General features: G+C 33.4%; 5 protein-coding genes across 5 annotated transcripts; 1 reads left to right on the forward strand and 4 right to left on the reverse strand.

The window, feature by feature from the left end:
• Window positions 1–3,163: 3,163 nt before the first annotated feature.
• LOC111017651 (Tetratricopeptide repeat (TPR)-like superfamily protein) lies at window positions 3,164–5,871 on the reverse strand. Its single transcript, XM_022293469.2, has one exon. The coding sequence runs from the start codon at window positions 5,478–5,480 to the stop codon at window positions 3,198–3,200; it is 2,283 nt and encodes a 760-aa protein (XP_022149161.1). The 5' UTR covers window positions 5,481–5,871; the 3' UTR covers window positions 3,164–3,197.
• Window positions 5,872–7,165: 1,294 nt separating this feature from the next.
• Window positions 7,166–9,100, reverse strand: LOC111017711 (thionin-like protein). Its single transcript, XM_088117863.1, has 3 exons — window positions 8,937–9,100; window positions 8,296–8,346; window positions 7,166–7,258 (listed from the first exon to the last, which is right to left on the reverse strand). Exons 1-3 carry the CDS (start codon window positions 9,067–9,069, stop codon window positions 7,230–7,232), a joined length of 213 nt encoding a protein of 70 aa, XP_087973989.1. The 5' UTR covers window positions 9,070–9,100; the 3' UTR covers window positions 7,166–7,229.
• Window positions 9,101–11,559: 2,459 nt separating this feature from the next.
• Window positions 11,560–13,648, reverse strand: LOC111017726 (uncharacterized). Its single transcript, XM_088118804.1, has 2 exons — window positions 13,218–13,648; window positions 11,560–12,773 (listed from the first exon to the last, which is right to left on the reverse strand). The coding sequence occupies exons 1-2, from the start codon at window positions 13,479–13,481 to the stop codon at window positions 11,754–11,756; spliced, it is 1,284 nt and encodes a 427-aa protein (XP_087974930.1). The 5' UTR covers window positions 13,482–13,648; the 3' UTR covers window positions 11,560–11,753.
• A 1,981-nt stretch (window positions 13,649–15,629) lies between these two features.
• Window positions 15,630–18,844, forward strand: LOC111017759 (Ubiquinol-cytochrome C reductase hinge protein). Its single transcript, XM_022293626.2, has 5 exons — window positions 15,630–15,748; window positions 16,515–16,563; window positions 17,223–17,307; window positions 18,426–18,515; window positions 18,620–18,844. Coding segments are annotated over exons 2-5 (210 nt in total). The 5' UTR covers window positions 15,630–15,748; window positions 16,515–16,561; the 3' UTR covers window positions 18,653–18,844.
• A 1,389-nt stretch (window positions 18,845–20,233) lies between these two features.
• Window positions 20,234–24,637, reverse strand: LOC111017647 (WRKY transcription factor 72A). Its single transcript, XM_022293465.2, has 5 exons — window positions 24,347–24,637; window positions 23,630–23,770; window positions 22,689–23,048; window positions 21,935–22,048; window positions 20,234–20,961 (listed from the first exon to the last, which is right to left on the reverse strand). The coding sequence occupies exons 1-5, from the start codon at window positions 24,593–24,595 to the stop codon at window positions 20,494–20,496; spliced, it is 1,332 nt and encodes a 443-aa protein (XP_022149157.1). The 5' UTR covers window positions 24,596–24,637; the 3' UTR covers window positions 20,234–20,493.
• Between the last annotated feature and the right edge of the window lie 1,070 nt (window positions 24,638–25,707).

A 25,707-nucleotide genomic window follows, 5' to 3' on the forward strand; every position in this document is an offset into this window, starting at 1 on the left:
GGAAACTGGAAGTCAGCCTTCGGCGGGGCCACGGAAGGAAAAAGAGAGTGAGGAGAGGAAGAAATTCGTGTGCGTTAAAAACGGGTCGGACTTCGGGTAAACAGGTCGGATCTTACCGGCCGTTAGGCCCGAGTTTGACTTTGACCAATAATAATGGCAATGCCACGCTACGCAGGGATTGGTCAGTGGAAAATGAGGCACCTTCTGGGAAGCTCAGTCGCCTGCTTTACTTATTTATTGTTTTATTTATTACTTTTATTTTATTATTAGGTTAAAAAACACATTTGGTCCTTCAACTTTCACTAAACTAACAATTTAGTCCCCAAACTTTCAATAGTAACAATTTGGTCCCTGTACTTTTAAATTGATCACAATTTAGTCCCTACCGTTAAAAAATTGGTTAGATTTAACGGAAGTATGACGTGGCTTATCCATGTGTGCAAATGAAATGGCCAACTATGCAGGTTGGTTCAATCTCGAGTCGGTTCAAGCAAACCTTATTTCATTATTTAAATAAATAAAATAAAAAATCTATTGCAGAAAAATTCTGCCCCGACTCGAAAGGGTTTTTTACAATCGATGATGCTAAAACACTAGAAGAAACAAATCGATGGTGTTAAAGTATTCGATGCTGAATTCAAACTTGAAGCTGCCAAGTGAAAAAACCTAATTAGGAGGTCATGAAAATTTGAGATCCTTACAAAAATGAGGAAGTAATTGGAATTAATGATTGGGGATTTTGTCCGTTGTTCTTCCGGCTTATAGCAAAATTATGCCGCTTTTTCGCACTTTTTTTTGGTTTTGTTAATTTTCTAAAAAGCATTTTTGTGATATGGAGATGGGAGATCGAACAACGACCTTCAATGAGAAGTTGAGGATGTGATTTTGTTGATATAATCTCTTATGGAAGGATGTGAGAGAGGGATTTGGTGGCCGTGATCACAGCGATGGGGAGCTCTATATCACGACGGCCGCAAGGAAGAGGAGAGAGAAAGGTCCTGAGGATGCCACAGATGGTGTCGGAAGGGTGAACTCGTGAAATGAAAGACAATTATTTTCTTTAAGTCTTAAACCGGTCCAATATTGACCGACCCGAGATTGAACCAACCTGCATAGTTGGCCATTTCATTTGCACACATGGATAAGCCACGTCATACTTCCGTTAAATCTAACCAATTTTTTAACGGTAGGGACTAAATTGTGATCAATTTAAAAGTACAGGGACCAAATTATTACTATTGAAAGTTCGAGGACCAAATTGTTACTTTAGTGAAAGTTCAGGGATTAGATGTGTTTTTTAACCTTATTATTATTATTATTATTATTTAATAAAACATTTTAGAAAAAACAAGATAATAAAAAATAAATTATATATATTATATTTTTGCAGATTTCATTTGCTTTACGTCTTTATTTTAACCTACTCTGACGTCAATTTGACGCCAATTTGAATCTTACCAAGAAATTTAAATGTAATTCTCATCCATTTCAAATGACGTGTCTCGCCCATTTGGGTTGCTTCCATTTAATTTGTCTTATTTTAGTTTTTGAGTTTTCCTGCTTAATGATGAAACTTTCGCTAAAAAAAAATTAAAAATTGTTTTGATTTATTTGTCCTAAAAAAAAATATTTGAGTTGTCGAGGTAAGAGCAATCTTGTCCTTAATACCATTAAATATTTGATAATTAGGCCAGAGAAATGTAAGACTTTTTATAAAATAATGAGTTTTCAATTTTTGAATGTTGTTGGAGATAAAATTTGATCATCACTATTAAGTAATCAAGTACTTTCTTGTCTTTTTTGCTTTGGTCCCGTCCATGTTTATCTATGTACTTCCAAAACGTCTGTTTTCATCTTTATACTTTAGAAAGTCATTTGATCTATATTTGCAAAATTTTAATTAATACGAATTTTATATCCCAATTAGAAACCATTTAATATAAATTTATAGCTATATTTTAAGAAATGTAGTGAGTGAATTATCGTGCTAAAATTATTTGTCATTTCTTGTAAGTACAAAAACAAAAATGAATTTTGAAAACTACGTAGATTAAAATGAACAAAATTGAAAATACATGAAACAAAATAAACCAAAGTCGAAAATGACTAAAATAATTTTATAGGCTAATTTTACCTACTAAAACTGAAAATTTTGGAACTAAAACCCAACAGAAGTTTGAAAGAAAGTCTATGAAAATTCAGACCTAAATCTTATTCTTAGTTCTATACTATTTGTATAAATATTTTATATTTTCAGCCCATTATTGCTTACTTGGAATGCAAGTCGAGGTTTTATTATTATTATTATTTTAAATTTAAATCGAACTAAACCAACTTGCTTATACCACTAACACTAACCCTTCTGAATTTAAAATTGTGTGTGTATATATATTTTTAAATATAAGTGACTGAAAAATTTTGATAAAAAAAAAAGAATGAATGGATTTAAAAAAATAGAAGAAGTGGAAGAATCCTTTCTGACATGGAGAGATGATTGGAGTGAAAAAAAAGGTTTAAAATTTAAAATTAGTCCACCATTAAAAAAAAAATAGAACTTAAAAGAAGTTTTCATAAAGAAAATCTTAGAATAATAGGTTGAATGTTGAAGTGCTAAAAGATGAAATATAATTAATAGAAAATAAAAATGGTGTTTGTCTGATCTTAAAAGACATAATAATGCATAAAGTTTGTGTCCCTAAGGCATTATAGGGGCACTTTAGGAATTCCCCACTAATTACCTTCTCGAATTGTTTGATAATAACTTTGTTTTGGTTGAATTAGAAAGTAGATATTTTGAGCTTTGAATATCGTATTTATTTAGTTTGTAAATTTGTAGGTATATAATTGTCGGGATGTTCCCCTTTACTCGACTTAGTGAGGTCCAAGATAAAAAAATTTATGTTGCATATATTTGGGTTTATAGACTTTAATTAGTATGGGTTGTAAGTTTATAATTAGTAAGAGTTTTATAGACTTTAATTCACATTATAATATGGGTTTACGTAGCCATCGTTAAATCTGTGACACGTTGATAAACAAACCCATAAGTATCAAATATAGACTCTGATGTTTGCCTAAATTTCACGAGTGAGCGAAAAACACATGAAGGGATTTTAATCAAAATTTATTATAATTATTTATTATTATTGTTACTATTATTCACTTGATTCCATGAAAGATAAAAGAAAAGTAGATTTTTAACCCTTTAATTTCTGAAATTGTTGTGTTGTTTGATCACTCTTAGATTCATCAATATTGAGAAGTGGATCTAAAACTTTCAAATAATCAATCTTCATTACACTGTGCAATTGATCCACCATTAAATAGATCTCATAAGCTCTTGGGTGGAGCTCATCTCCAGCAACAAATCTCCAAGTCTCTGAATTTATATGCACCAAACTATATCCAGCAACAACCTTCACTCCTCTCTCTTTCGCCAGCCTTCTCATTCTTGCAGATTCGGTCATTAGACCGCAGTTCGCATACAAGTTCGATGCCAGCATGTAGCCAGCCGAGCTCGAAGGTTCCAGTCGAAGAATGTGAGAGGCTGCTCCTGAGCCAAGCACAACGTTTCCATAGCTCCTACAAGAGCTCAAGAGTGTCCCCCAAATGCTTGCACCTGCTTCCATTTGTCCAGGCATCCTCTCAATCAATTCTAAAGCATCGTTGAATTTCCCCGCTCGGGCTAGCATGTCGATGGCGCACGAGTAGTGTTCCAAACCAGGCTCTACTCCATGTTCCTTCTCCATGGATGTGAAGAAAGAGAGGCCTTCTTCTAGTAATCCTCCATGGCTACAAGCAGATAACAATGACAGCGTTGTTACAGCATTTGGCTTCATGCCATTTTGTTTCATTTTCTCGAGCGAGACTAATGATTCATGTGCGAGACCGTTGATGCCGTATGCAGATATCATAGCACTCCAACACACGACGTTTTTTTCTGGGATTTGGTTGAAGGCTCGGATGGAGGCTTCTATATCTCCACATTTTGAGTACATGTCAATAATGGCAGTTCCAACAGCTACATCACCAGCCAAACCTCTCCTAACCGCTATACCGTGAGCCCATTTCGATCGTCTCAATTCAGCAGAGACAGCACAGGCCTCCATAAGATTCATAATTGAAACCTCATTCGGTTTCACCTCTTTGTTCATTTGCTTGAAGACCGATATCGCTTGGTCAGGCTGGCCACAGTGGACGAACCCTGCAATCATAGTGCTCCAAGCAACAACATCCTTCTCCTTCATCCCATCAAAAAGTGTACCTGCAAGCTCAACCAGATTGCATTTTGCATAAGCATCGATCACTGAATTCACCAGTGATCCGTTTGATTCCCACCCCCGTCGGATAATCATGCCGTGGACAGACTTGCATTGCAATGGGTCAAGAAAATGCTCAACTATCTGAAGAACATTTACAAAAGTCACCTCATCTTTCTCAACCCCTTCTTCCACCATTGTCCCAAGCAATGCCACAGCTTCCAAATGCTTCTCATTGAGGACATACGTCGACAACATTGAATTCCATGAGACGATGTTCCTTTCCGGCATCTCCTTGAAAATTTTAAAGGCAGAAACAGCATCACAACACTTGGAATACATGTCTATCAAGGAGTTCCCAACAAACAAATCATCCTCCCAGCCTCTACAAATCGCAAACCCATGAACCATTCTTCCAAGTGAAATATCTCTCAAGTTGGTGCAAGCTTTAAGAACACTTACAACAGTTACCCCATCTGGTGTAATGCCAGCCTCTGTTACCATATTCCGAAACATCTCCAACCCACGTTCATCTTCCCCAATTTGTACGAAACCTCCTATCATCACACTCCAGGAAACGACATCGTTTCTATAGGACATTTCATCAAACATCTTGTGGGCAGAACACATATTAACTTCAGCATACAAGCTCAACAGAGAGTTTTGAACCGAAATAATGGCACAAAATCCACAGCGAATTGCATAACCATGAAGCGCAAAACCTTCCCTGTATGATTTAAGATCACGAAATGCGAGAAGTACAAGTACCAACGAAGAAACATTGGGCTGAAAATGGGAAAATCTACCCTTCATAAACCACCACAGACCTGCCTCTGCGCTCCTGTTCGAGAAATTCCCATGAACCATCACGTTCCAAGATACTGAATCTTTGTTCTTCAGAGAATCAAATGCGCGCTGAGCAGAAACTAATTCACCCCACTTCATATACAAGTCAATGGTGGAATTAGCGATGGAAGTGGAAGATTCGTACCCCTGTTTGATCAGGCATCCGTGCATAGCGGTTCCAAGTTTGAAAGAGAGATTTGAACAGGCCTTGAGAATCGAAGGGAACACTGAAGGGTCTGTCAAATGAGCTCCAGAGATTCTAATGTCGTGGTAAAGTTGGAGAATTTCTAGCCATTTTCCGCTGGATGATGCGTCTTTGATCGTTGAAATCCAATTGGAGATCCTCGAACCAGAGTGGGTAATTGAGAAGCGCATAACTAGATGCGTTTTCTAGTATACTATTAACTAGTCTTATTACAAGGCACGTATTATATATTTTCAGCTCAACACAAAAGTAGTTTATGCACACCTTTTAAATGGTTAAATTCGAAATTCGAAATTATTAGAAGGATTCTTTGTCGAGCAAGAACTTCCGAAGCCACGTGCTCTAATCCTCTAAGCTATAGATCTCACCCCTTTTGAGTAAGCCAGAGGAGGAAGGGTGGAATGCCGACCAAACATCTATTATTGAATTTACCTATGATTATTTAAATGTTGTAGTATACACTAATAATATATATATATATCTTTAATATGGCCCCAACTCATCCCCTAAATTGGAAATCCAACATGAAACGACTCTTTAAAACATTATATTGCGGGTGCGATTTACCGTCCTTTCCATAAATTACTAAAATAGTTGAATTTGTGAAGAGCGTGTCAATAATCTTCTTCATAGAGGTGGCTATAATGAGATATATTTATAAAGTTGGGTACTGAATTAATAATTAATAACTTAACAAATCTAAAGTTATCAAATTGAATATTGTAATTTAATAAACGTGCTACTTTTCTCATAAAAATGAATTTATGGGCAAATCCAAAGCTAAGGTATTTCGAATAAGGAAAAAACTAATTACAAAAGAATAAGAAAAGAACAATAGTATCAAAAGAAGAAAATCAATACGTGTTTATGCATTCTATACCTTTATAAATTTTATGATGTATTTAAATTTTGGTTAAAATATTATTTTGGTCATTGTATTTTTAGCCTCGGTTCATTTTAGTCCTGTACTTTGTAAGAAATATATTGATTATAATGTGGTGTTGAAATTGTGATAGAAAAAATAAAATAAAAGGATCAAAATTGTCACTGTTTAAAAGTACAGTGACCAAAATGAACATTTTCAAAACACAGGAACCAAAGTAGAAAGTACAAGGACCAAAACGAACAAATTTCGATGAATACTTAAAGATATTTTTATATTTTCACTTTTAATAAAGTTAATTGTACTTATTTGGATATAAATTATTGTACGTGTATTTAAATATCATATCTAAATAAAAATTGTGTTTATGAGTGTGTGTATATATATATATTTTTTCCTTTTTAATACGTTTTCATGAATATAATATATTACTAAAACTTAATTCACCGAATAGAATATTATTGAATTAAATAATAAACCTCACAAAATAATAATATTATTATTATAAATATTCATTTGTAGTCATTTTTTCCAACACGTCATGTAATATTTTTGGTCATTGATATAGAAAAGGAGCGAAAGGAAATTATTTTATAGTCTTTAAAAATAAAATAATTGTAAAAATCGTTGAAATTTCAATACCTTTGATATCATACAATAAATTGTAGTAACTCTTAAATTAATAAATTAAAAAAAAAAACTTTTCATATTTGACCATTCATTTGTGATTTAGATTAAATATATGACTCAACAATTGTTGGTAATTAATTAGTAATACCTGTGTAAATATAAAATTTGATAAAGGATAAAACAATCTAAAAATAGTTTTTCAAGATCTTACTTTTAATATAGTATAAATATAGATATATATCCAACATGGGAGAAGACTTATTCTATGTGAAAGTAGAAAATGCAACACGTAGCATCCACAAATATGACATTGGCTTAGGAGAGTTATTCTTTCTCATCTCTCTTTCTTAATTACAATGGAGGAAGCTATGGTTTCCCTTCACATTGAAGCTCTCTAGTTGCCCTCTCAATCAGTAATATCTTCAACTTTACTATCTGCAAAGTCACATTTCACATCATTTATATTGTAAAATTATGGTACATCTGACTTATATTAACAATCTAATTCTTAACAAACAATTTTGCTCCTACCAATTTTAATGGATAATAATTGAAGTGAGGAGTAAAAATTTTGTTTTAAAGTTTTTTCAATTTAGTCCATATTGTATACAAATTTCAATTTCATCCCAAATTAGCCAACGATGATAGAGATAGATATATGACATAATAGTAAGTGAATAGAAAAAACTTGAAATTTCTACAAATTTCTTATAAATTTTAGATAAGGTCATATAAGTATAAATTTATCATAAATCAATTTTAATATTTACCTACAGTGAGGAAGGAACTAGATTGGAAAAAAAAGTTAAAACTAAATTGAAACTTTTTAAATATGAACTAAATTGAAAAAATGCATAAACATTAGACTCAAACATATATTTAGCCAAAAAAAAAAATCCAATCAATAAAAATTCTAGACAATTTTGAAAATTAAAACAATGATCATTTGAAAAATTATTATTATTATTATTATTTTAGTAAAAATCAATTGAGAATCACCCTCCACATGATTTACTAGGAATCACTAATAAATTTTTCTAGAACATCCTATTTTAAAATGGAAGTGATTTTGTTTAGAGTAAAAATGATTCTAGCCATTCACTCTCAATTAATTTTTTCTATAAACATACTTTTCTAAAAAATATAATATAAGAAATATTTAAGTTAAAACGTATGCGAAACCCACTATTTTTGTTGCTCATGCACTATAGGGCGCAGTATTGTTTAATCACTTATTTTATTTTTTTTAATTTTTAACAAAAACTACAAAAGAACAAACTTTCAGGACTCAGCTCCATCAAGAAAAATGCAGTACAATGAAATTTGATAAAAATAAAGGATGAATATCGAAATCATCCAGGACAGAAGAAACAGGCAGTATCAAATTGTATGTCACATCAATAATTAAATTAAGATAAGTTAAAATGACAAAAAAAAAAGAAAAAGAAAAAGAAAAAGGAAAAAAAGAATACCTGGACCGCATTTAATTCTACACTTGCCCTCACAACGCTGCATCAGTCTCGCTGCACCCGCACACAGTCACAAACACAATCAATTTATTTATTTTTTTGAGAAAAAATTTATTTATTTATTTTAACTCTTTGTTTAAATCATATTTTAATCTACAAAATCTTCAATAGATTACATAGAAGTTTAAAAAATAAATTTGAATACCGGTTTTCAGGTTGGCAAATTTGAATACCAATTATACTTTATTTTTTAAGAACAGTTTTGACATTTTAATCAACTTTAGGGGAGAAAAAAACACAATATTTCAAAACTAATTCTTTCAGTACCCCGCCCTCCAACAACGAATTTAGTTTTTGTTGTTTTTTTTTTAGTATCGATTTCTTAGTTTACTTTTACAACAAACAGATTTCTTAGACTTTGATTGATTTCAAATCATCAATCGCTGAGACGATCATCCGACTCTCTTTCTCGGAAGATATCAAGAGAATCGGAACTAATTTCAGAAATTACAACAAATTGAAAAGTTTTCAGAATCGGAGATGCCTAAAACACGCTGAGAGAAACAAACTAGGGCTTCGAAAATTGGGGATAAATTGAGATATCGAAGAAATTTAGGGCAAGGAAATGGAAAGAAATTACTTACTGTCTCTCTGGACACAGGCGGTGAAGCAGCCGTCGATGCAGTCGGCAGCGTCGGCGGAGACGGTCACCGTGGCCGCAGAAAGCAGTAGGAAGCAGAAAATCGCCGCCGTGGTCACCACCACAGCTTTCTCCATCGCCGCCCTCTTTCAGACCTTCGTTTGGTAAAGCAAAATTGTTATTTATGAACTACGGAACTGGCCCCCAAATATCTGACCAGCCACGTGTCGGTTAAGATAACTAATTTAAATGAAATTGTTAAAAAGAAAAATAGAACTCACCGACAATGTTGAAATTGAAGGAAATTCTTCCAATTAGATTCGGGAATTACATGATCGATGTGATTGTGAAGCTTCACAAGGTGATTTGTGTTTTGAGATTAGATTAATGTCAACTCAAATCACGTGAGTGGTGAGTGATCTCGAGAAATGATCGAGGAATTGAGAAAAATTAGTAAAGTTAAAAGAAATAATACATGTCTTATGTCTTAAATAGTTGTGAATGATCGTAGTCTATAATTATTGTTGAATCTCTTTTATTTCAAACGATTGTATTACTTGGTTGAAAATGTTAAAATTTAGAATGTTTAAAATGTTGAAAATATGAGAAATGTGGAAAAAGGGAATTTTTGAAAATAGGTGAACTAGGCGATGAAACAAATGATGAGAATTGGTAGGAGGACGAAAATGAAATATTCAGCAACAAGTTAAAGAAAATTCTTACTTTAGAACTTAGGTGAATTTAAACTTATTTCAAACTCTAGGTAAATTTTCAAAACTAAAACTTTTCAAATAATTTTGAACAAGTAGAGATTAGAGAGGATGGATTAATGAGCGAATAGAGTTGATTACATTACTTGTTCATATAGACAAGTAAAACTGATTACATCACATTGTTTAGAAATAGAAGATAGTTATATAATATGGATAATAGAAGATAGTTATATAATAGTGGTAGAGATGGCAGACTCGTCGGTCAGGCACATCATGAGGCTCTTGCTCGAGCCTTTGACCCTCACTCTCTTTTTTTATTTTTGGATCTTGGTGGTTTAATGTAGTTAGTGTACTAGTTGGATTGACACTTTACCTCATAAAATGTCGATACAGCTAGTCAAACTCTCAACCGGTTCGTTCTATTCAAATATTTACGACAAGGTACTCTTTCACTATATCTTTCAATTTCCACTTTCCCACCATATCTGACAAGCTTCTCCATACTTGGCTCAAATTTGAACGGTTCCGTATGGAAAATACTTTGGTTCCTCCTTGAGCAACCTTATCCCTACCACCATTAAATATTTAACAATTCATTATTTTTTAAGAAATCAATTTTTTTTCATTTATCTCTCTTAGTCATTAAATATCTAACAGTGATTATCACTGAGTTACATATATATTTTTTATTGGCCAATTTATTGTTTATTATTATTTTTTTTTTCAGCTTTTGGTAGGTTTGGAAAAAGCCACTGTTAAAAGGATTTTCTTAATATTGCCTTGTAAAAAATGAAAGGAATAACGAAAAATTCTTTTTCCTTTCGAAGTAGTAAAAGTAGATAATATGTAAATATATTGTAATGCATTTTATATTTTGTTTTTAAATTTACTTTTTGATCTTTTCCCTAAGCTTTCGTCATTATCAAATATCCCGGTAAAATATAACGGAAATCATATTTTTAAAATTAGTTCGAATTTGTGAATAGACAGTAAATCATAGTGTCAGTATTAATATTTATATTAATGGTATTTTGATTGACATATTATGCTCCAGATATTTTAAGCAGACTGTGGGATCCTTCCTTGTGATCTCGGCATCCCGAGACGAGGAAGGGCATAGTGAGCCCGAGTGCTATGTCCTCCCACTCGTCTTCTTCTATTATCTCACTTGAAAAGCAACCTTTCGCACCGCTTAAATTCACATGTAAAAATATCTATTAACTATTAATTTCAATATTGAATCATTGGATTTATGGAATTATAAATGTGAAAGATTTCAATATTTGATTCCATATCAATTTCAACAACACTCATCCTGTTTAGCTCCCTACATACATTTACTAGATCATGTTTGACAAATTATAAAATTGATTTTTAAAATTGATTTTGAAAAACAACTATAGTTAATTTTTTTAAAATTACTCCCAAACACACCATTAATTTCTATTTTATTTATTGTTCTTTTTTAACTTTAAGATTTTGTAAATTTCTACTTCATTCCATACCTTTGATTTAGGTATAAAATCAATTTAATTTCTTAATTTTCCCGAAATGAAAAATTGAGATGTTTGAGAACAGTGAACGGGAGGAGAAAGAAGAAAGAAAGGATGGAGAAAAGGTGAAAGGGAAAAAAAAAGTGATAGAGACTCAAAATTAATAAAATTGTCACGTGATTTAAAAATTGCCATCTCAACTATGCCATATAAAATTCTTAACAACCAAAAATGTCTTTTTTGAAACTTACGAAAAAATGGTGTATTTTAGCTTGATTTTTTCCCTCTGTCAAATTCTTTTTTTTTTTTAGTAAAATATACTTCTTGTTCTAAATTGAATAGGTCAGTTAACTAAATTTACTGACATAGAATTAGAACAAATAGTGATGGAGATAGACAACCGAATTAGTTAACAATCTAGTTAACATTTTCAATGGCTTTTGCTCTTTGATTATGAAAATGGAAGCAAATTACAAGCATTGCCATTCAGAATCTCTGAATCGTAAAATGAATAAGAAAAATGTTCCATATGCAACCAAATCAATTCCCGTTCCTTCCTCAACCTTCTTCTCTAGTTTAACATTCATCCAATCAAATTTCTGCAGCATCAAAAGACTATTGCTTTTTTCCCTCTGTCAACGCTTTGGCCACTGTCGCCACCGGCGTCTCAATGGTTGTGGTTTTCTGGGGTGCTGCCGGCGCCTCGACGGTGGTAATTTTCTGAGGTGTTGCCGGTGCCTCGACGGTGGTGATTTTCTTGGGTGTTGCCGGCGCCTCGACGGTGGTGATTTTCTGGGGTGTTGCCGGCGCCTCGACGGTGGTGATTTTCTTGGGTGTTGCCGGCGCCTCGACGGTGGTGATTTTCTTGGGTGTTGCCGGCGCCTCGACGGTGGTGATTTTCTTGGGTGTTGCCGGCGCCTCGACGGTGGTGATTTTCGTGGGTGTTGCAGGCGCGTCGACGGTGGTGATTTTCTTGGGTGTTGCCGGCGCGTCGACGGTGGCGATTTTCGTGGGTGTTGCCGGCGCCTCGACGGTGGTGATTTTCTTGGGTGTTGCCGGCGCCTCGACGGTGGTTATTTTCGTGGGTGTGGCCGGCGCGTCGACGGTGGTGATTTTCTGGGGTGTTGCCGGGGCCTCAACGGTGGTGATTTTCTTGGGTGTTGCCGGCGCCACGACGGTGGTGATTTTCTGGGGTGTTGCCGGGGCCTCAACGGTGATGATTTTCTTGGGTGTTGCCGGCGCCTCAACGGTGATGATTTTCTTGGGTTCGACCGCTGCCTCAACGGTGGTGATTTTCTTGGGTTCGACCGCCGCCTCAACGGTGGTGACTTTCTTGGGTTCGACCGCCGCCTCAACAGTGGTGGTTTTCTTGGGTTCGACCGGCGCCTCGACGGTGGTGGTTTTCTTGGGTTCGACCAGCGCCTCGACGGTGGTGGTTTTCATGGGTTCCACCGGCGCCTCGACGGTGGTGATTTTCTTGGGTTCTACCACCTCAGGCGCCGCAGCGGCGGCGGCTGCAAGCGGTGTTGGTTCTACCGATTTCCCTGCCTCAACTTTTGCTTCTTTTTTGGGCTCTGTTGGAACTGGAACTTCTACTTCTTTTTTACCCACAACTGCTTCTTTTTTCGCTTCACTCTAAAAAACAATATTAAATAGTTTTCATATAACTTTTTTAATCGGAGTAAAATTTCACATTATAATATTATCAAGAGACTAATATATTTCATTAATTAAAAGACTATCAAGTCACCAACCAACCGAACATAATTTAAAAGTGGTTAAGACACGTAGCTCTAACCAATAGATTATGAGTTCGAACTCTCACAACCACATGTTATATTAAAAAAAAAAACGACTAATAGAACTAAAAGAAATCTAAATTATTTTAAATTTTCCTATAAAATTTTTAATATAAGACGAATTAAGAGGTAATTACCCCCTCCCTTTTTTTGCCGTGGGATTTCTTTTTCAAAATTATAATTTAGGAAAAAGTGAATGCTCATCGTTAATGTTTATTATTATGTAAATCCATGATTATAGTAAAAATGATGTATATTAGGGTATTGAGAAAATAAATACCTCAACGAGCAAAGATCCAAGAGAATGCAGTTGGTTGCCCTCCTCAACTTTCTTCTCACCCTCATCAACCTTCTTCTCATCAACTTCATCGTCGCTCTTCTTTTCTTTATTTACGACGACCTCGACATCTTTCTCCACGATGGAAACTTCTGCCATTGTCGTCGTTGTCTTCAGCGATTCAACCTCAACCTCAACGAGAGTGGGTGCGGGCACTGGGACAGCCACTCCATCGCTGGTCTTCGGCTTGCTGGCGCAACCACCCATTTTAATAAATAGGTGTCACAAAAGAGAGAGGTCGACGAAGAAGAAGACGTTATCGAGAAAGAAGACAGATGACTTCTTTCTCTTCTTATTATGGGAGATCAGCGAGAGGTCGAAGAAGAGAAAGAAGCGAGGAAGATAAAAGCTGAGGATGATGGAATGAGGAGGGATGAGATGAGGTATTTATACAGGCCAAGACCAAGATGAAGCAAAATTTGGTGGCTAAGCAAGATTTTAGGCAAGGGTTGTTGTGGATGAACTGTGATTCCATTGAATGAGAAATTAAGCCTCTTTTTGGCCATCCAATTGAATTCAACAGATTCAACTTTTCTCTAGCTGGCTCTGTCCAAATACTATTTTTTGGTGTTTTTTTTTTCTGTAATTTGAAGTGGGTTTTGATTATTTAAAAAAAAAAGGTTTGGATTTAGAATAATTTTAAATCTAAGGTTAATCGACTTTTTTTATAAAATGATTGATCTTGGGTAACTGCTTACAAATATACTCATGTGTAACGGTTTTTAAGTTAATCCTTTTCTTAAAATGACAATATTTAAATGGAATTGTTATTGTAGATGAGATATATAATCAAAATTTCGAACTCTCAACCTCATGGCGTTGGATACATATGACTTAACCCGTTAAGTTATGTTCTCATTGACATAGGTGGGTATTACTAAATATATAATTAATAGCTATATGCATTGAACTCATGAGGTGACAAATCAATCATATTATAATCTCCCCTTCAAGTTAATCATGTTATAATCTCTTTGACAAATGTCGTAATGAGAGTGCACTTAAGCTTTCGATATTTTTGCCGTAGAAAATAGAGCATGATCAGTACTAGTTCTTTTTTGGTACACTTATTGTACTGGTGATTGTATACTAATTCATACGTTAGTGGATCACGTGCACTGACTAGAAACAATTCAAATTACTTAGGATAATTATATAAAAATTTCATAGATTTATGATAAGAGTGTATTCAAATTGTTCAATAAAAAAATTTGCGCTATTAGTTTCATTAGGTAAATCATTAGCCTGGAAGATTTTTTTTTTTTGAATTCCTAATTTTATGATTGACTTGAGTATATGTATACATTATTTTTTATCATCTCCACAAACATTGCTATATCATAGATCTACAACATTATAACTATTAATTTGTCCTATGAAGCATGAACCAATCAAATAAAAGACACAATTTCAACTAATAAACCTTTTTTTTTTTTTTTTTTGTCAAAGCAAGCAGTTAACAACCAACTGTCCAAACTTGGCTAAAAAATAGTCAACAGAATAAGAGAAATAACTAAAACCTATAGAAATAGTCTCTACAATAATTTAATCAAAATTCATAGTTAATCATGATAATTAAATGAGGGATATTATTAATTTTGCCATTTATTCGAGTTTATAGTTAAGTTAAGCGAACCTAAAAATTAAAAATTTTAATTAACTCAACAAATTAAGTATCGGGTATAAAGTGAACATTTTTTTAATATACATCTATTTTTTTAGTACAACAAGTAGGGGTGAGAGAATTCAAACTCATGATTTCTTTGTTAGAGATATGTGCCAACTAAACCTATGTTGATTTATTATTTTTATCTCTCTTTCAATTTTATAAATTTATTTTGATTTTATCTCTCGACACCTCTTGCTCTCTCACAATTAATTTTTACTATACATGTATTTAAATCAGATTAAGTGTTATCTGCATCTTTTTATTCGTATACTATTTCTAACATTTACTTAGAAAATTTACTTGTATTATTCATATACAAGTACAATATTATATGATATACAAATAAAAGTTATAAAAAGCAAAACAATAGGAGTGTCAGACATCTATTACGAGGTTGATAGTTCAATTTTTCATCTCGCGATTATTGAATTCAAAAAATGAGAAAAATGAGAATAGTTAACCATTTATAATTTGTTTTGATCAGTTTTAATATATAATTAATTGTATGATTTTGTTAACTTTTTTGACATACAGTAATTTTGAAATTAATTTAAACACATAAAAATCCAATTGTAAAGTACTAGAGTGAAGATAAATAATTCCTTTACTATATCTGATACAGGGCTTTTGTCGGGTACCCGACCCGACCCAAAAAATTGGACCGGATCCGAATGCATCCGGCCCGATAAGCTTTTGGTCTAATGAACCGGAAAGCTGAAGATTTATCATATTGCAATTTCCCAACTTCGAACTAAACCTAATCAGAGTTTCTAGTTTCCTCCCAGATTCGTGTTTCAGCTCAAAGGTATGAGCTTTTTTGGAAGAAAGACATCTCAATTTCAAAATTTATCTGTTTTTAAGCTTTAGACGATTCTTGTCCCCAGTTTCTCTCTTTTTTTTTTGTTTCGATTTTTATCATCAGATCCGTGTTTAATTTCTCCTGGATTCGTCGATCGTCTGTTTTGGCTTTCTGGGTGTTTTCGGTTTCGATTTTCTATTGCGTTTGTTTGCTCCGAAGTTTTCTAAGAGATCGATGGAGGATTTATTTATTTATGATTATTTATATTGTGTCGTTCGTTCTATCGAACAGCAGTTGAATTTGAGGGCAAAACATTGTATGACTAGATGATCTGAGTCCTGGTTTCTGATAAGTATTCATTCAAGTCTCGAATTTTGAACTGGAGTTTCCGTTTTCCTTAATATGGAATCAAGTTTAACGGGTACAAGTCATTGGACTGAAATCAATTGCTTTTCCTTCAGTGTAAACCGAGACTCTCTGATAGTGCCTTTGTTTCTGAATGCATAACAACTGAACCTAAAATCTAATATTTACATAGCCAATGATACCCTTAAATGCTCGAGTTAAGCCTGAGGATTAATTTCAATACTTTATATATATCTCGTGTCTGCATCTCTGCAAAACAATGCCTGAGATGAAAACAAGGACTGGATTTTCAGAATGAAAGTTCATGGATTTTGGTTCCAGCAATTATGCTTACAATATTCTTCTTTTTCGTTTTCTGTTATTGATGCATATTTTTAGGAATAATTCGAATTTTAACATTTTCCAGGTTTTCTAGCCTGTTGTTTTGCTCCAAGTTGGTACTCTCTAATAGCCATGTGAGTATTTTTTTTATTTGTTTCAGCTTCACCATTTATTACACATGATCTTTTTTTACCATTTTAATTCTTACTTGATGAGTATTTTGATTGTCTGCTACGTTAGAGTTGTAACCATGTAGTCAAGCTCTACTTTATTGAAGTTTATAAATTTCCAAAAGCCACTATTTCTTCCCTTAAAAGTAGCTCATAGTGGCAGGAAGTGTTGTTAGGATGTGGTGGAGCACATACTCTGAAAGATGTTTCTCTAATCTTTATTTGAACAATCACAGAAAGTATCATCTCCCTCTTGTTGAAATTGAAATCATGTAATATAGAATTGCTGTGCATTTTGCACATTTTAGGAGTAGTTTGATTTAGGTTGCTGAAGTTTCAGTTTCAATCTAAATCAGACTGTTAGCATATGTAGCATTTTGCAAGCTTAGTGATATGGTCCACATTTGGAGATTTGTACAGTTTATGAATCAGCAGGATGATAATTATTTTCTACTTTATAAATACAAATGGTTTATATATGTTAGAATGGAAATTGAGATACTTCATATTGTTGGAAGCAACTTGAAAATTTGCATTTCTTCTTCCTACTCTGTTTCTTTATATGTATCTAATGTTAACTTATCTACGTTAACATATCTAATGTTTCCTTGGTAAATACTTAGGGCTGATGAGGAACCTGTTGATCAGAAAAGGTATCTCGAAGAAGCTTGCAAGCCCAAGTGTGTGAAACCACTACTTGAATATCAGGTACAGGGTATTTTACTGGTCTTTACCATGGGGGATTAGCGATAGTTTAGTGAATTTGGATGTCTTTTTTTGTTTAGTTGTTGAACTTGTATTCATTATTCATTATTTCTTATGACCACTTAACTTTAAGAAGCTGGTTTCGTGAATAGCTATACTTCTAGTTCTCTCATTTAATTAGAAATTAAACCACTTCTAGTTTGAAGATTTTGCATCCCTCATGTAGAGTATAACCATTTATAAATGTTAAATGTTCTAATTTCTGCTGAGCCTTGCTTGTGATGCAACTATTAGTATTTAGTGAATTGTCGCTTCAATAGAAAGCCAAACTTTAAACGAGTGGCACCGTTGGTAGAAAATTAGTTAAAAACGAGTGAGAGTGTTTGGTGTTGGGAAGGATAATTGGATTTGGTGGTGGGCTGGTTCTTTTTGTTGAGAAGGAAAAAAATAAAATAAAAGCAGCCACCAACCATTAAGGTTTATGGGCGTATTTGGAGAATATCATAATCCTACTTTTAAAGGTCACTGACACTCGTGGGGGAACATAAATATGTTGTCCTCGTGAGATTATGGTGAAAGATCCTCGGTTGTCATGCTAATCTCTTCGGTCATGGAGGTAATGATGGCCCTTGACAAATTGTCTTCTACGATACATAGGTCCTTGAGCTGTAAATTCAAATCAACATTGAGCACACAACTGAAGATGTCTTTTCTCCAGAATTTGATACATCTTATGACTCATTGATTTTGGTTGATATCTGCTCTGAGGTCCACGTTGACTCAGCCACTATCTGTCTTTTGATTGTGGCATTGATGAATCTCAAAATTCGTTGAACTTCTCTTTTTCCGTGAATACTAGTCCTCACCAAATTCGAAGAACTTATGCGTAGAGGTGCATGTGATTGTTTTCCGAAAGTCAAAAAATTTATCAAATCTCTTGCTTGTTTCTATGGGTTTCAGCTGAACTCTCTTCCCTGTTGACATTTAAGAACGAGGAGGATCTTAATATTTTTGCTTTGCTTATCATGTCTGAGCAGCAAGCTTATGTTATTCATGGATTCAAATTGTATTATAAGTATGAAGATAAGGTACAGTTATGGTTATTTTCTTTCATGTTATAGGCGTGCGTGAAGAGAATCCAAGGGGATGACAGTGGTCACAAGCATTGCACTGGACAGTATTTCGATTACTGGTTTTGCATCGACAAATGTGTAAGTATTTTTTGGGTTTCACAAAGAAGTTTTCAACGTAGAATGAAAAGTGAACTAGTTACCAAACGAGCTCGGACTAACTTCGTAGACACTTTTTCTTGCAGGTTGCACCAAAACTATTTTCGAAATTACAGTAATGGAGAGTTGTTAGGCATGTGGGGGGTCCTATCCTTTTGCGTGCAGCATTTTTATGATTATTTTTTATGCAATGCCGTTTTGTGGACTTGATTTTTGCATCTACAAAAAAATGCCAATGGCTGTGCAATTTTATAAAACTTTTGAAGACCTTTAACCATGGTCAATAAGAAAGGATGTTGGATTCACTTTTATGAATGATCTAGTAGTTTCAGAGAAGAAATGTTGAGCTTCATGATCACATATTGAATTTGCTATTACTCGGTTTATCGAATGATGTTACGAACCCGAAGAAGATAAAGTATAAGGTATCTATTTGGTTCAATGTTGCTTTCGTCGTATTTGAACTTCATTGTTAGTCAACACAGGTTGCTGGAGACTGGTTGTAGAGGAAGAGATTTGCTTCCTTTGTCAAACTCCAGATAGGAAACCACTATTTTTCAAAAATCCAATTTATAAAAGGTATAAAAAAAATAGTGCTAAGAGAGGGCTCAAGTATGAAGGCATATATGGAAAAAAAATTATGGGGGCATATTTGTAATTGTAGCCCCATCATTGCAGAGCATACTTTGCTCCATCATTTTCTTCTCTCTTGGTTAAAATTTAATATTAATTTGTTTTCTTATATACATTTTTGAATTAATTAATAGAATAAATCATTGAAATTACAAAACATAAAAGAATTTATTATTGAAAACATAAATTGAGGTGGTCTAAATATAGTAGCTGTATTTGTTACGCTTCGTACAAGTTTGTAAAATTAAAAGGTAGGAAAAAATACAATATTGGAGATGTGGAAATTTTATTTAGAGAGAAGGAATAATACATTAATATATAGGTTGTTATTAGGAAATATAATATTATTTAAGCTTCTATTATTTTATTATTAAGACCCAAAATTCTTGGGATTATTTTTTACAATTTGCCCGGCACTGAGGGAAGAAGTGAGGTGCCTTGACTGTTGAGCTAAACTCGGCTTCTATCATATTTTGCGTCATGCTTTTGTCAAATTTGCCTACATTTTCAAAATTTTAATTTCACATCTTAGTATTATAATTTATTTACTCTAGTGACCATTATCATTAATGCATGTTCAAAAAAATTGTAACCACAGTAACAACAGTAATGTGTATTAACAATCATACATTACATTGATATCAATGTCATTTTAATTTTTTTTGTCATATTTAACATTATTTATTAGTGATATTAATCATTGAAATTAGTATATAAACTAAGTTAAGTAACCAATACCAAAATTAAAACTTTAACCAATATGGAGATGAAATTGATACAAAACACACCAAACAGCTTTTGGAACCCGTCCTTATTGTAATCCAATGCTTCCCCTTTCTTTATGAAATCTTTCTAAACAATAATCCTGTATCGGTGTAGTGTTTGGCCACGTACCTTTTGAAGTTTAAATTATAATTTTCCGAGTTGAGTATTGAGCTGAGCTTGACGTATGAGTAATTGGGCTTCCGCCTTGTGTTCAGAGTGTTAGAACCTTAGCTTGGACAAGGGACACTTGATTTTAACCCATGACAACTACTAGTAGGAAAAACACGACAAAGAAAAGAAAATGAAAAAGTTGATCTTTCCCATATCATATTCCCCACATTCAATTGATGTCAATATAACATCAAACAACGTAGGTGTTTATTCCTTGATTCGTTGAATTATTCTTACAAAACTCTTATCAGAAAATGAAATAAAAAACTACAAATATAAACACAGATGATCTTTTGATCAAGCAGAAAAAAAAAAAGGAAAATAATCTCAAATGGTTTAACCTGCAGCCATTTCAGAAACAACTGATCATCTAGTTCCAAAAACCAAACCTTTAGTCCACAACGAACCCCATTTCCTTCTTCTTTTCTCCGCCGCCGTCCTGATGCTGGCCGTCTTTGTTAATGAGCGACGAAATGGCGGCTGCGACCGCGACTCGAAACTTGGGGTCGGAAGCAATGGCGGAGACGCTCTCTGGCGTCAACGGGGGCTTGTGATCTTCGGACGGTTTCAAAAGATCATGAGGCTGAAAATGATTGTTGGTGTGGTAATAAGAATGAGAGGGGTTGATCCAATTATTGGAGGGTGAGGGGTAGAGATTAGGGTTTGTAGAATATGAAGAGGAATTCAAGATATTAATATTAGGGTTTGGAAGAGAGTTTAAGAACATGAAGGAAGAAGAAGAGGAAGGTGGTGCTGAGGCTATGGAAGCCATGGCTGTGGCTCCAACAGGGAGTGGATGGTTGTGTGTTCCTTCGTACGTTGTTATCAGAATCGACATGTCTTCCAAACATCTTTGTACCTAAATTATATATATAGATCATTAAAACATTGTAGTAACACATTTTAACAACTTCATAAGATCATATATGTTTCAAATACTATTTTGGTACAGTTTCCAATTTAGTGAAAATTTTTTAGTGAAATAAACGAGATGAAAATGAAAATAAAGGAATAAAAACTATCTCATTTTTAGAAGTACATGGATCAAAATTAATCTTTCGAAAAGTACCAAAATGAATTAAAAGGCAAAATTAGAGGATTAGATTAGTATTTAAGCCTAATATTATCGCTGACTAGGTGCCAACTACTATCAGTTGGTGTAGAGTTCTTTTGGAAACCCGTTTATGCACAAAAAATGAAGTTGGTATTACTTAATTATGAGGAATGAGTTAATTGACTACATTGGCAAAAAAAACAGAAAGAAAAAAGAAAAAAATTTGACCGATAAAGATTTAAGTTCGACGTTTGTCAGGTATATGTGTATATATATATGTTCTTGAAACATAAACAATAACAGTTTCCTTAACCTTTTCAAAAAAAAAAAAAAAAGAACAGTTTTCTTAAAAGAATATTTTAGGGAAAATTAACCTATTTTAAGAACCTAGCTAATATGATTGATTCTGTTTTTAGTTGTATTTTTTTTTTAAATTACGTTGCTACTAACAATTGCTTCATTTTATAATTTTTATTAGAAAAAAAAAACATCAGTCAAATGTTAAGAGATGAGAATATATATTGTTTTAATATTTTTATTTTTGAAATATATCCCAATTTCAAAAGTGGTTTATAAAGAGTAAAGTAAAAGAAAATAATAATCGAATAGTAATTAAATAAGCTAACATTTTAAACCTATTTTGAATTTTGAATTTGGTTATTATTATTATAATTATTTTTAAAGAATCAACTATAAATCCAACGTACTTATATTTTTAAAATTATTATAGTATTTAATTATTTGTAATTCTGTGGTATATAAAAAATAAAAAAGATACCTGCTTTCTAACTGGGCATCCTGGTGCAACTGTGCAACGATAATAGGCTCGAGGGCATGGATTCCCTTTAGCAATTTTCTGACCATATTTCCTCCATTGGCAACCATCATTCATCTACAACATTACAATAATCCCACCGTCATCGAAAAAATTGTTAAATTAATACCGATCAATCCAAAAGCTTAAAAAATTGATGGGATTACGGTAAATTTAAATGATATTACTACAGAGGTTCCAACGTATAGAACTTCATGCTTTGATACTATGTTAAATCACCAATACACGGAAAAGTTTAGGTTGAAGGGTGTTATGGTAAATTTAAATGACATTACAAAGGTTCAAACAACTTTCTGCTTCTGATACTATGTTAAATTACCCATAAACCATCCAAAAGTTTAAAGTTAATGAGTTACGGTAAATAATTTAGATGACATTAGATCGAATACATAGGAACCTCATGTTTTGATACCTATGTTAAACAACCAATCAATCCAAAAACTTGAAGCTAATGGTTGGAAAAAATCTAATATGACATTACAAGGGTTCGAACAACCTCTTCATCTGATGCATGTTAAATCACCAATCAATCATAAAATCTTAAACTGATCGCGGTTATGGCAATTCAAGTGACATTACAGGAGTTTGAACAACAACCTCTAAGCTGATACCAAAATCAACCTAAAAACTTAAGGCGATGGATCACGGGCACGACACAGTAGGCGAAATGGATATATGTGTTAATTGAACAACTTACAGTGGCAGCTTCACATCTTGCTCGCACAGAAACCCTAGCTTTTCTGTTATGTGGGGGTGCAATTCCTTGCAACTCAGGCCTTTGAGGCTTGTTTTGGACTGAGTTGAAGTTGGGTACTCTTAAATCTTCCTGCTTCTTCTTGTCTCTCTCTTCTCCCTCCCTTTGGTCATCTTGTTGCTCTAAATCAGCTGTGCTACTGTTTGTGTGAAGTCCTAATGATAACCCTAGTTCGCTCTCTCTCATTCCGTCGTCTTTCGATGGCGACCGAATTACTCGTCTCTTCTTCGCCATCTCTCTAAGTTCAAGGTCTGTTTTCGGTACATCATGGCTTTTGTTGAATGGTAGAAAGCTACGAGAGTCCTTCATCAAAGAGACAGAGAAAACAAAAATGATCATCATACATTAGTAATTGATGAGCTAAGTTACTTAATGCGATCGTTATCTCTTAGATGTATGAAAAAAAGTGTTGAAGATACTAATTAGTTAGTTGATTATGGTATTAGATGATTTAGCTCATACTTCTTTATTCATTTAAAAATTTCACTACACCCAACAGATTTAAAAAGGTCAGCTTTTGATTAAATTTTGTGTTTAATTACTTTTCTGGTTTTTAAAATTACCCATGTTTACTAACAATTTCTTTATTTAATTCTTGCTTTTTAAAAAAAAGCTTTTATAATATTGGCAAAATGTAAAAACCAATACTTTTTAATCCCCCAACAAAAGAAAAAGAAAATGATGAATAAACCATCATAATTTCAAAGCCTAAACTATTAGAATAGGACAAGGTTAATCTACTAATCTTTAAACACACATAGGACCAATGAAAAATGGGTTGAAAATTTATTAGACAGAGTCTTCATATATATATATATATAAATGCCAATATTATATATTGATGAAAAGCAAAAGTGAAAGAAAAAAAATTATTAGGGTGGTACCTTTTTGTGGAGGTTGTTTTGTTGGATGACAGCAATTTTCATTTCAAGATCATAGTAATCTTTCATTGTTTGTTCAACTGCTTTTCTCAGAAGCTTATTTTCTTCCTTCATGCGATTCATCTCCGTCTGCAACTCTGAAATCTAACAAAAAAACAAACACCATATTCATACACTATTAGATTATCATAAATATAATGATCGTAAAACGAAGCAGAGCGAAGAAGGGAGGAGAGGGACAACGCATGTTACTAGATCAGAAAATTATATAAAAAGGTTGGGATTATTTAAAGTTTCTCTTTAATTTACCTCCTCGATCACACCAATTCAATAAACATTTTATTTTTGGTCGTATGTTGCTAAAAATTAAGCTTATAAACACTATTTCTACTACCAGATTATGAAAAGTAAAAGTAGCGAAAGAAAGGTGAAAAACAATACGCCCTCACGTAAGAATGTTTTTTTTTCCTTTTTTAATTTCTTGAAATCGATGAACTAGGACTCGTTACCTAAGGTGAGCAACACTGTGATTCGGTTAGGACTTAAACATAAAACCTCATAGTAGGTGATACCACAAAGTTTCCATATCCTTACCACTGCACCGTCTCTCCTTTTGTAAGAAAGTTAACAAAATTTTTATAAACAAGCCAAATCGGGTCTAAATTTACAGACAATTAGAGAAATGTAAGAGGGTTTTTTTTTCTTTTCCCTTTGTGGTACCTCTCCTCCATTAATGTTGTGTGGCAAGAAAACTTTCAAACTAGAGGCAGCAAGATCAGGGTGATGATCAGCTTCAACAACAGCTTCTTCCACCATTTTTTCCATTATTTCTTGATCATAAGCTTCTTCTTCTTCTTCTTCTTCTTCTTCTTCTTCTTCTTCTTCTTCTTCTTCATCTTTTTGCTGAGTTTTTTCTTTCCAATACTCTCCTTTGTGATGATCTATTTTCAGTGACAGATCAATCTCCATGATTTCTCTCTCTCTCTACTGTTCAACTCGAAGAAGACAAAGTTTCTCTCTCTCTTGTTTGGTTATTAATACAAGTTTTGAGGCACCGAAGTCAATTCTCTCGTCTCAATGAAAAAATAATAATAATAATGATATTAGTCATTAGACACACAAGGCCGCATCTCGGCTTTGACTTTAATGGGGTCCCCTTAATAATTAATTAACCTCATTCACTTCATTAAATAACTTAGGCCAAACCCTAATTTTTTTTAATCTTTTTTCTTTAACCGAGTTTTCATCAATTCATAGAATTCTATCTCAAAATCAGTGGCGAATAATCGTATCTATTATAAATCTTTGTAAGGTCTTTTTTCTTTTCAATAAAGTTTAACGTTTAATGTTTTGGTGAAAACTCAGATTTAGTCCTACTATATTTAATTTTTTGTATGGTGCAATGGTGGGTTAATCCGACTTTTCATAACAAAAATTATTAAAGTGAGAGTGAAAAGGGAGTATCTTTTTTTTTTTTTCAACTAGATGATAATTAAGAGGAGTTTAGCAGCCGTATTGTCCTAACTTTTAATTAATTAAGCAGCCCCAACAATTTATTAGGGCTAATTGTAGCTCCTTTGAGTTTGGTATCCCAAGCCATTAAACTTCTTTTAAAGCTTAAATTCGAGGGCTGGTTTGATAATTGTTTTTTGAAGACAAGACTTTTGGGGGAAAAAAATCCCTTGCAAAAGATTAGGGAAAAAAAAGGCCATTCTTTTGGATTTTAGAATTTTACCGCAGCATTGTTGCGGTTTTTTTCGAAACTTTCCTTTATTTTGTTGTCACGAGCGTGATATAAAAGAAAAAATTTGGCGATCCTTCATTCAAAATGTGGTGTGCAACGAGGGCTTCGTTTGTACGACAAACAAAGAGATATTGAGAGTGCGAGACCATCCATTGTTGTACAGAATTTAATTTAAGAGATCTTTGTAGAGTGATTCACGAACGGTGGGAGAAATTATTCTCAGAGGGTTGTAAACTCTTGTACTACTATTAAAAAAAAACATATTAGAAAGAACACAACCTCTCATTGCTTATTTTCTTAAAATAGAGAATTAAAAACAAAATCGAAATGAAAGCTC

This window comes from Momordica charantia (assembly GCF_013281855.1).
Source record: "Momordica charantia cultivar OHB3-1 chromosome 10 unlocalized genomic scaffold, Mcharantia_2.0 BLBB01000010.1, whole genome shotgun sequence".
NCBI classification, from domain to species: Eukaryota; Viridiplantae; Streptophyta; class Magnoliopsida; order Cucurbitales; family Cucurbitaceae; genus Momordica; species Momordica charantia.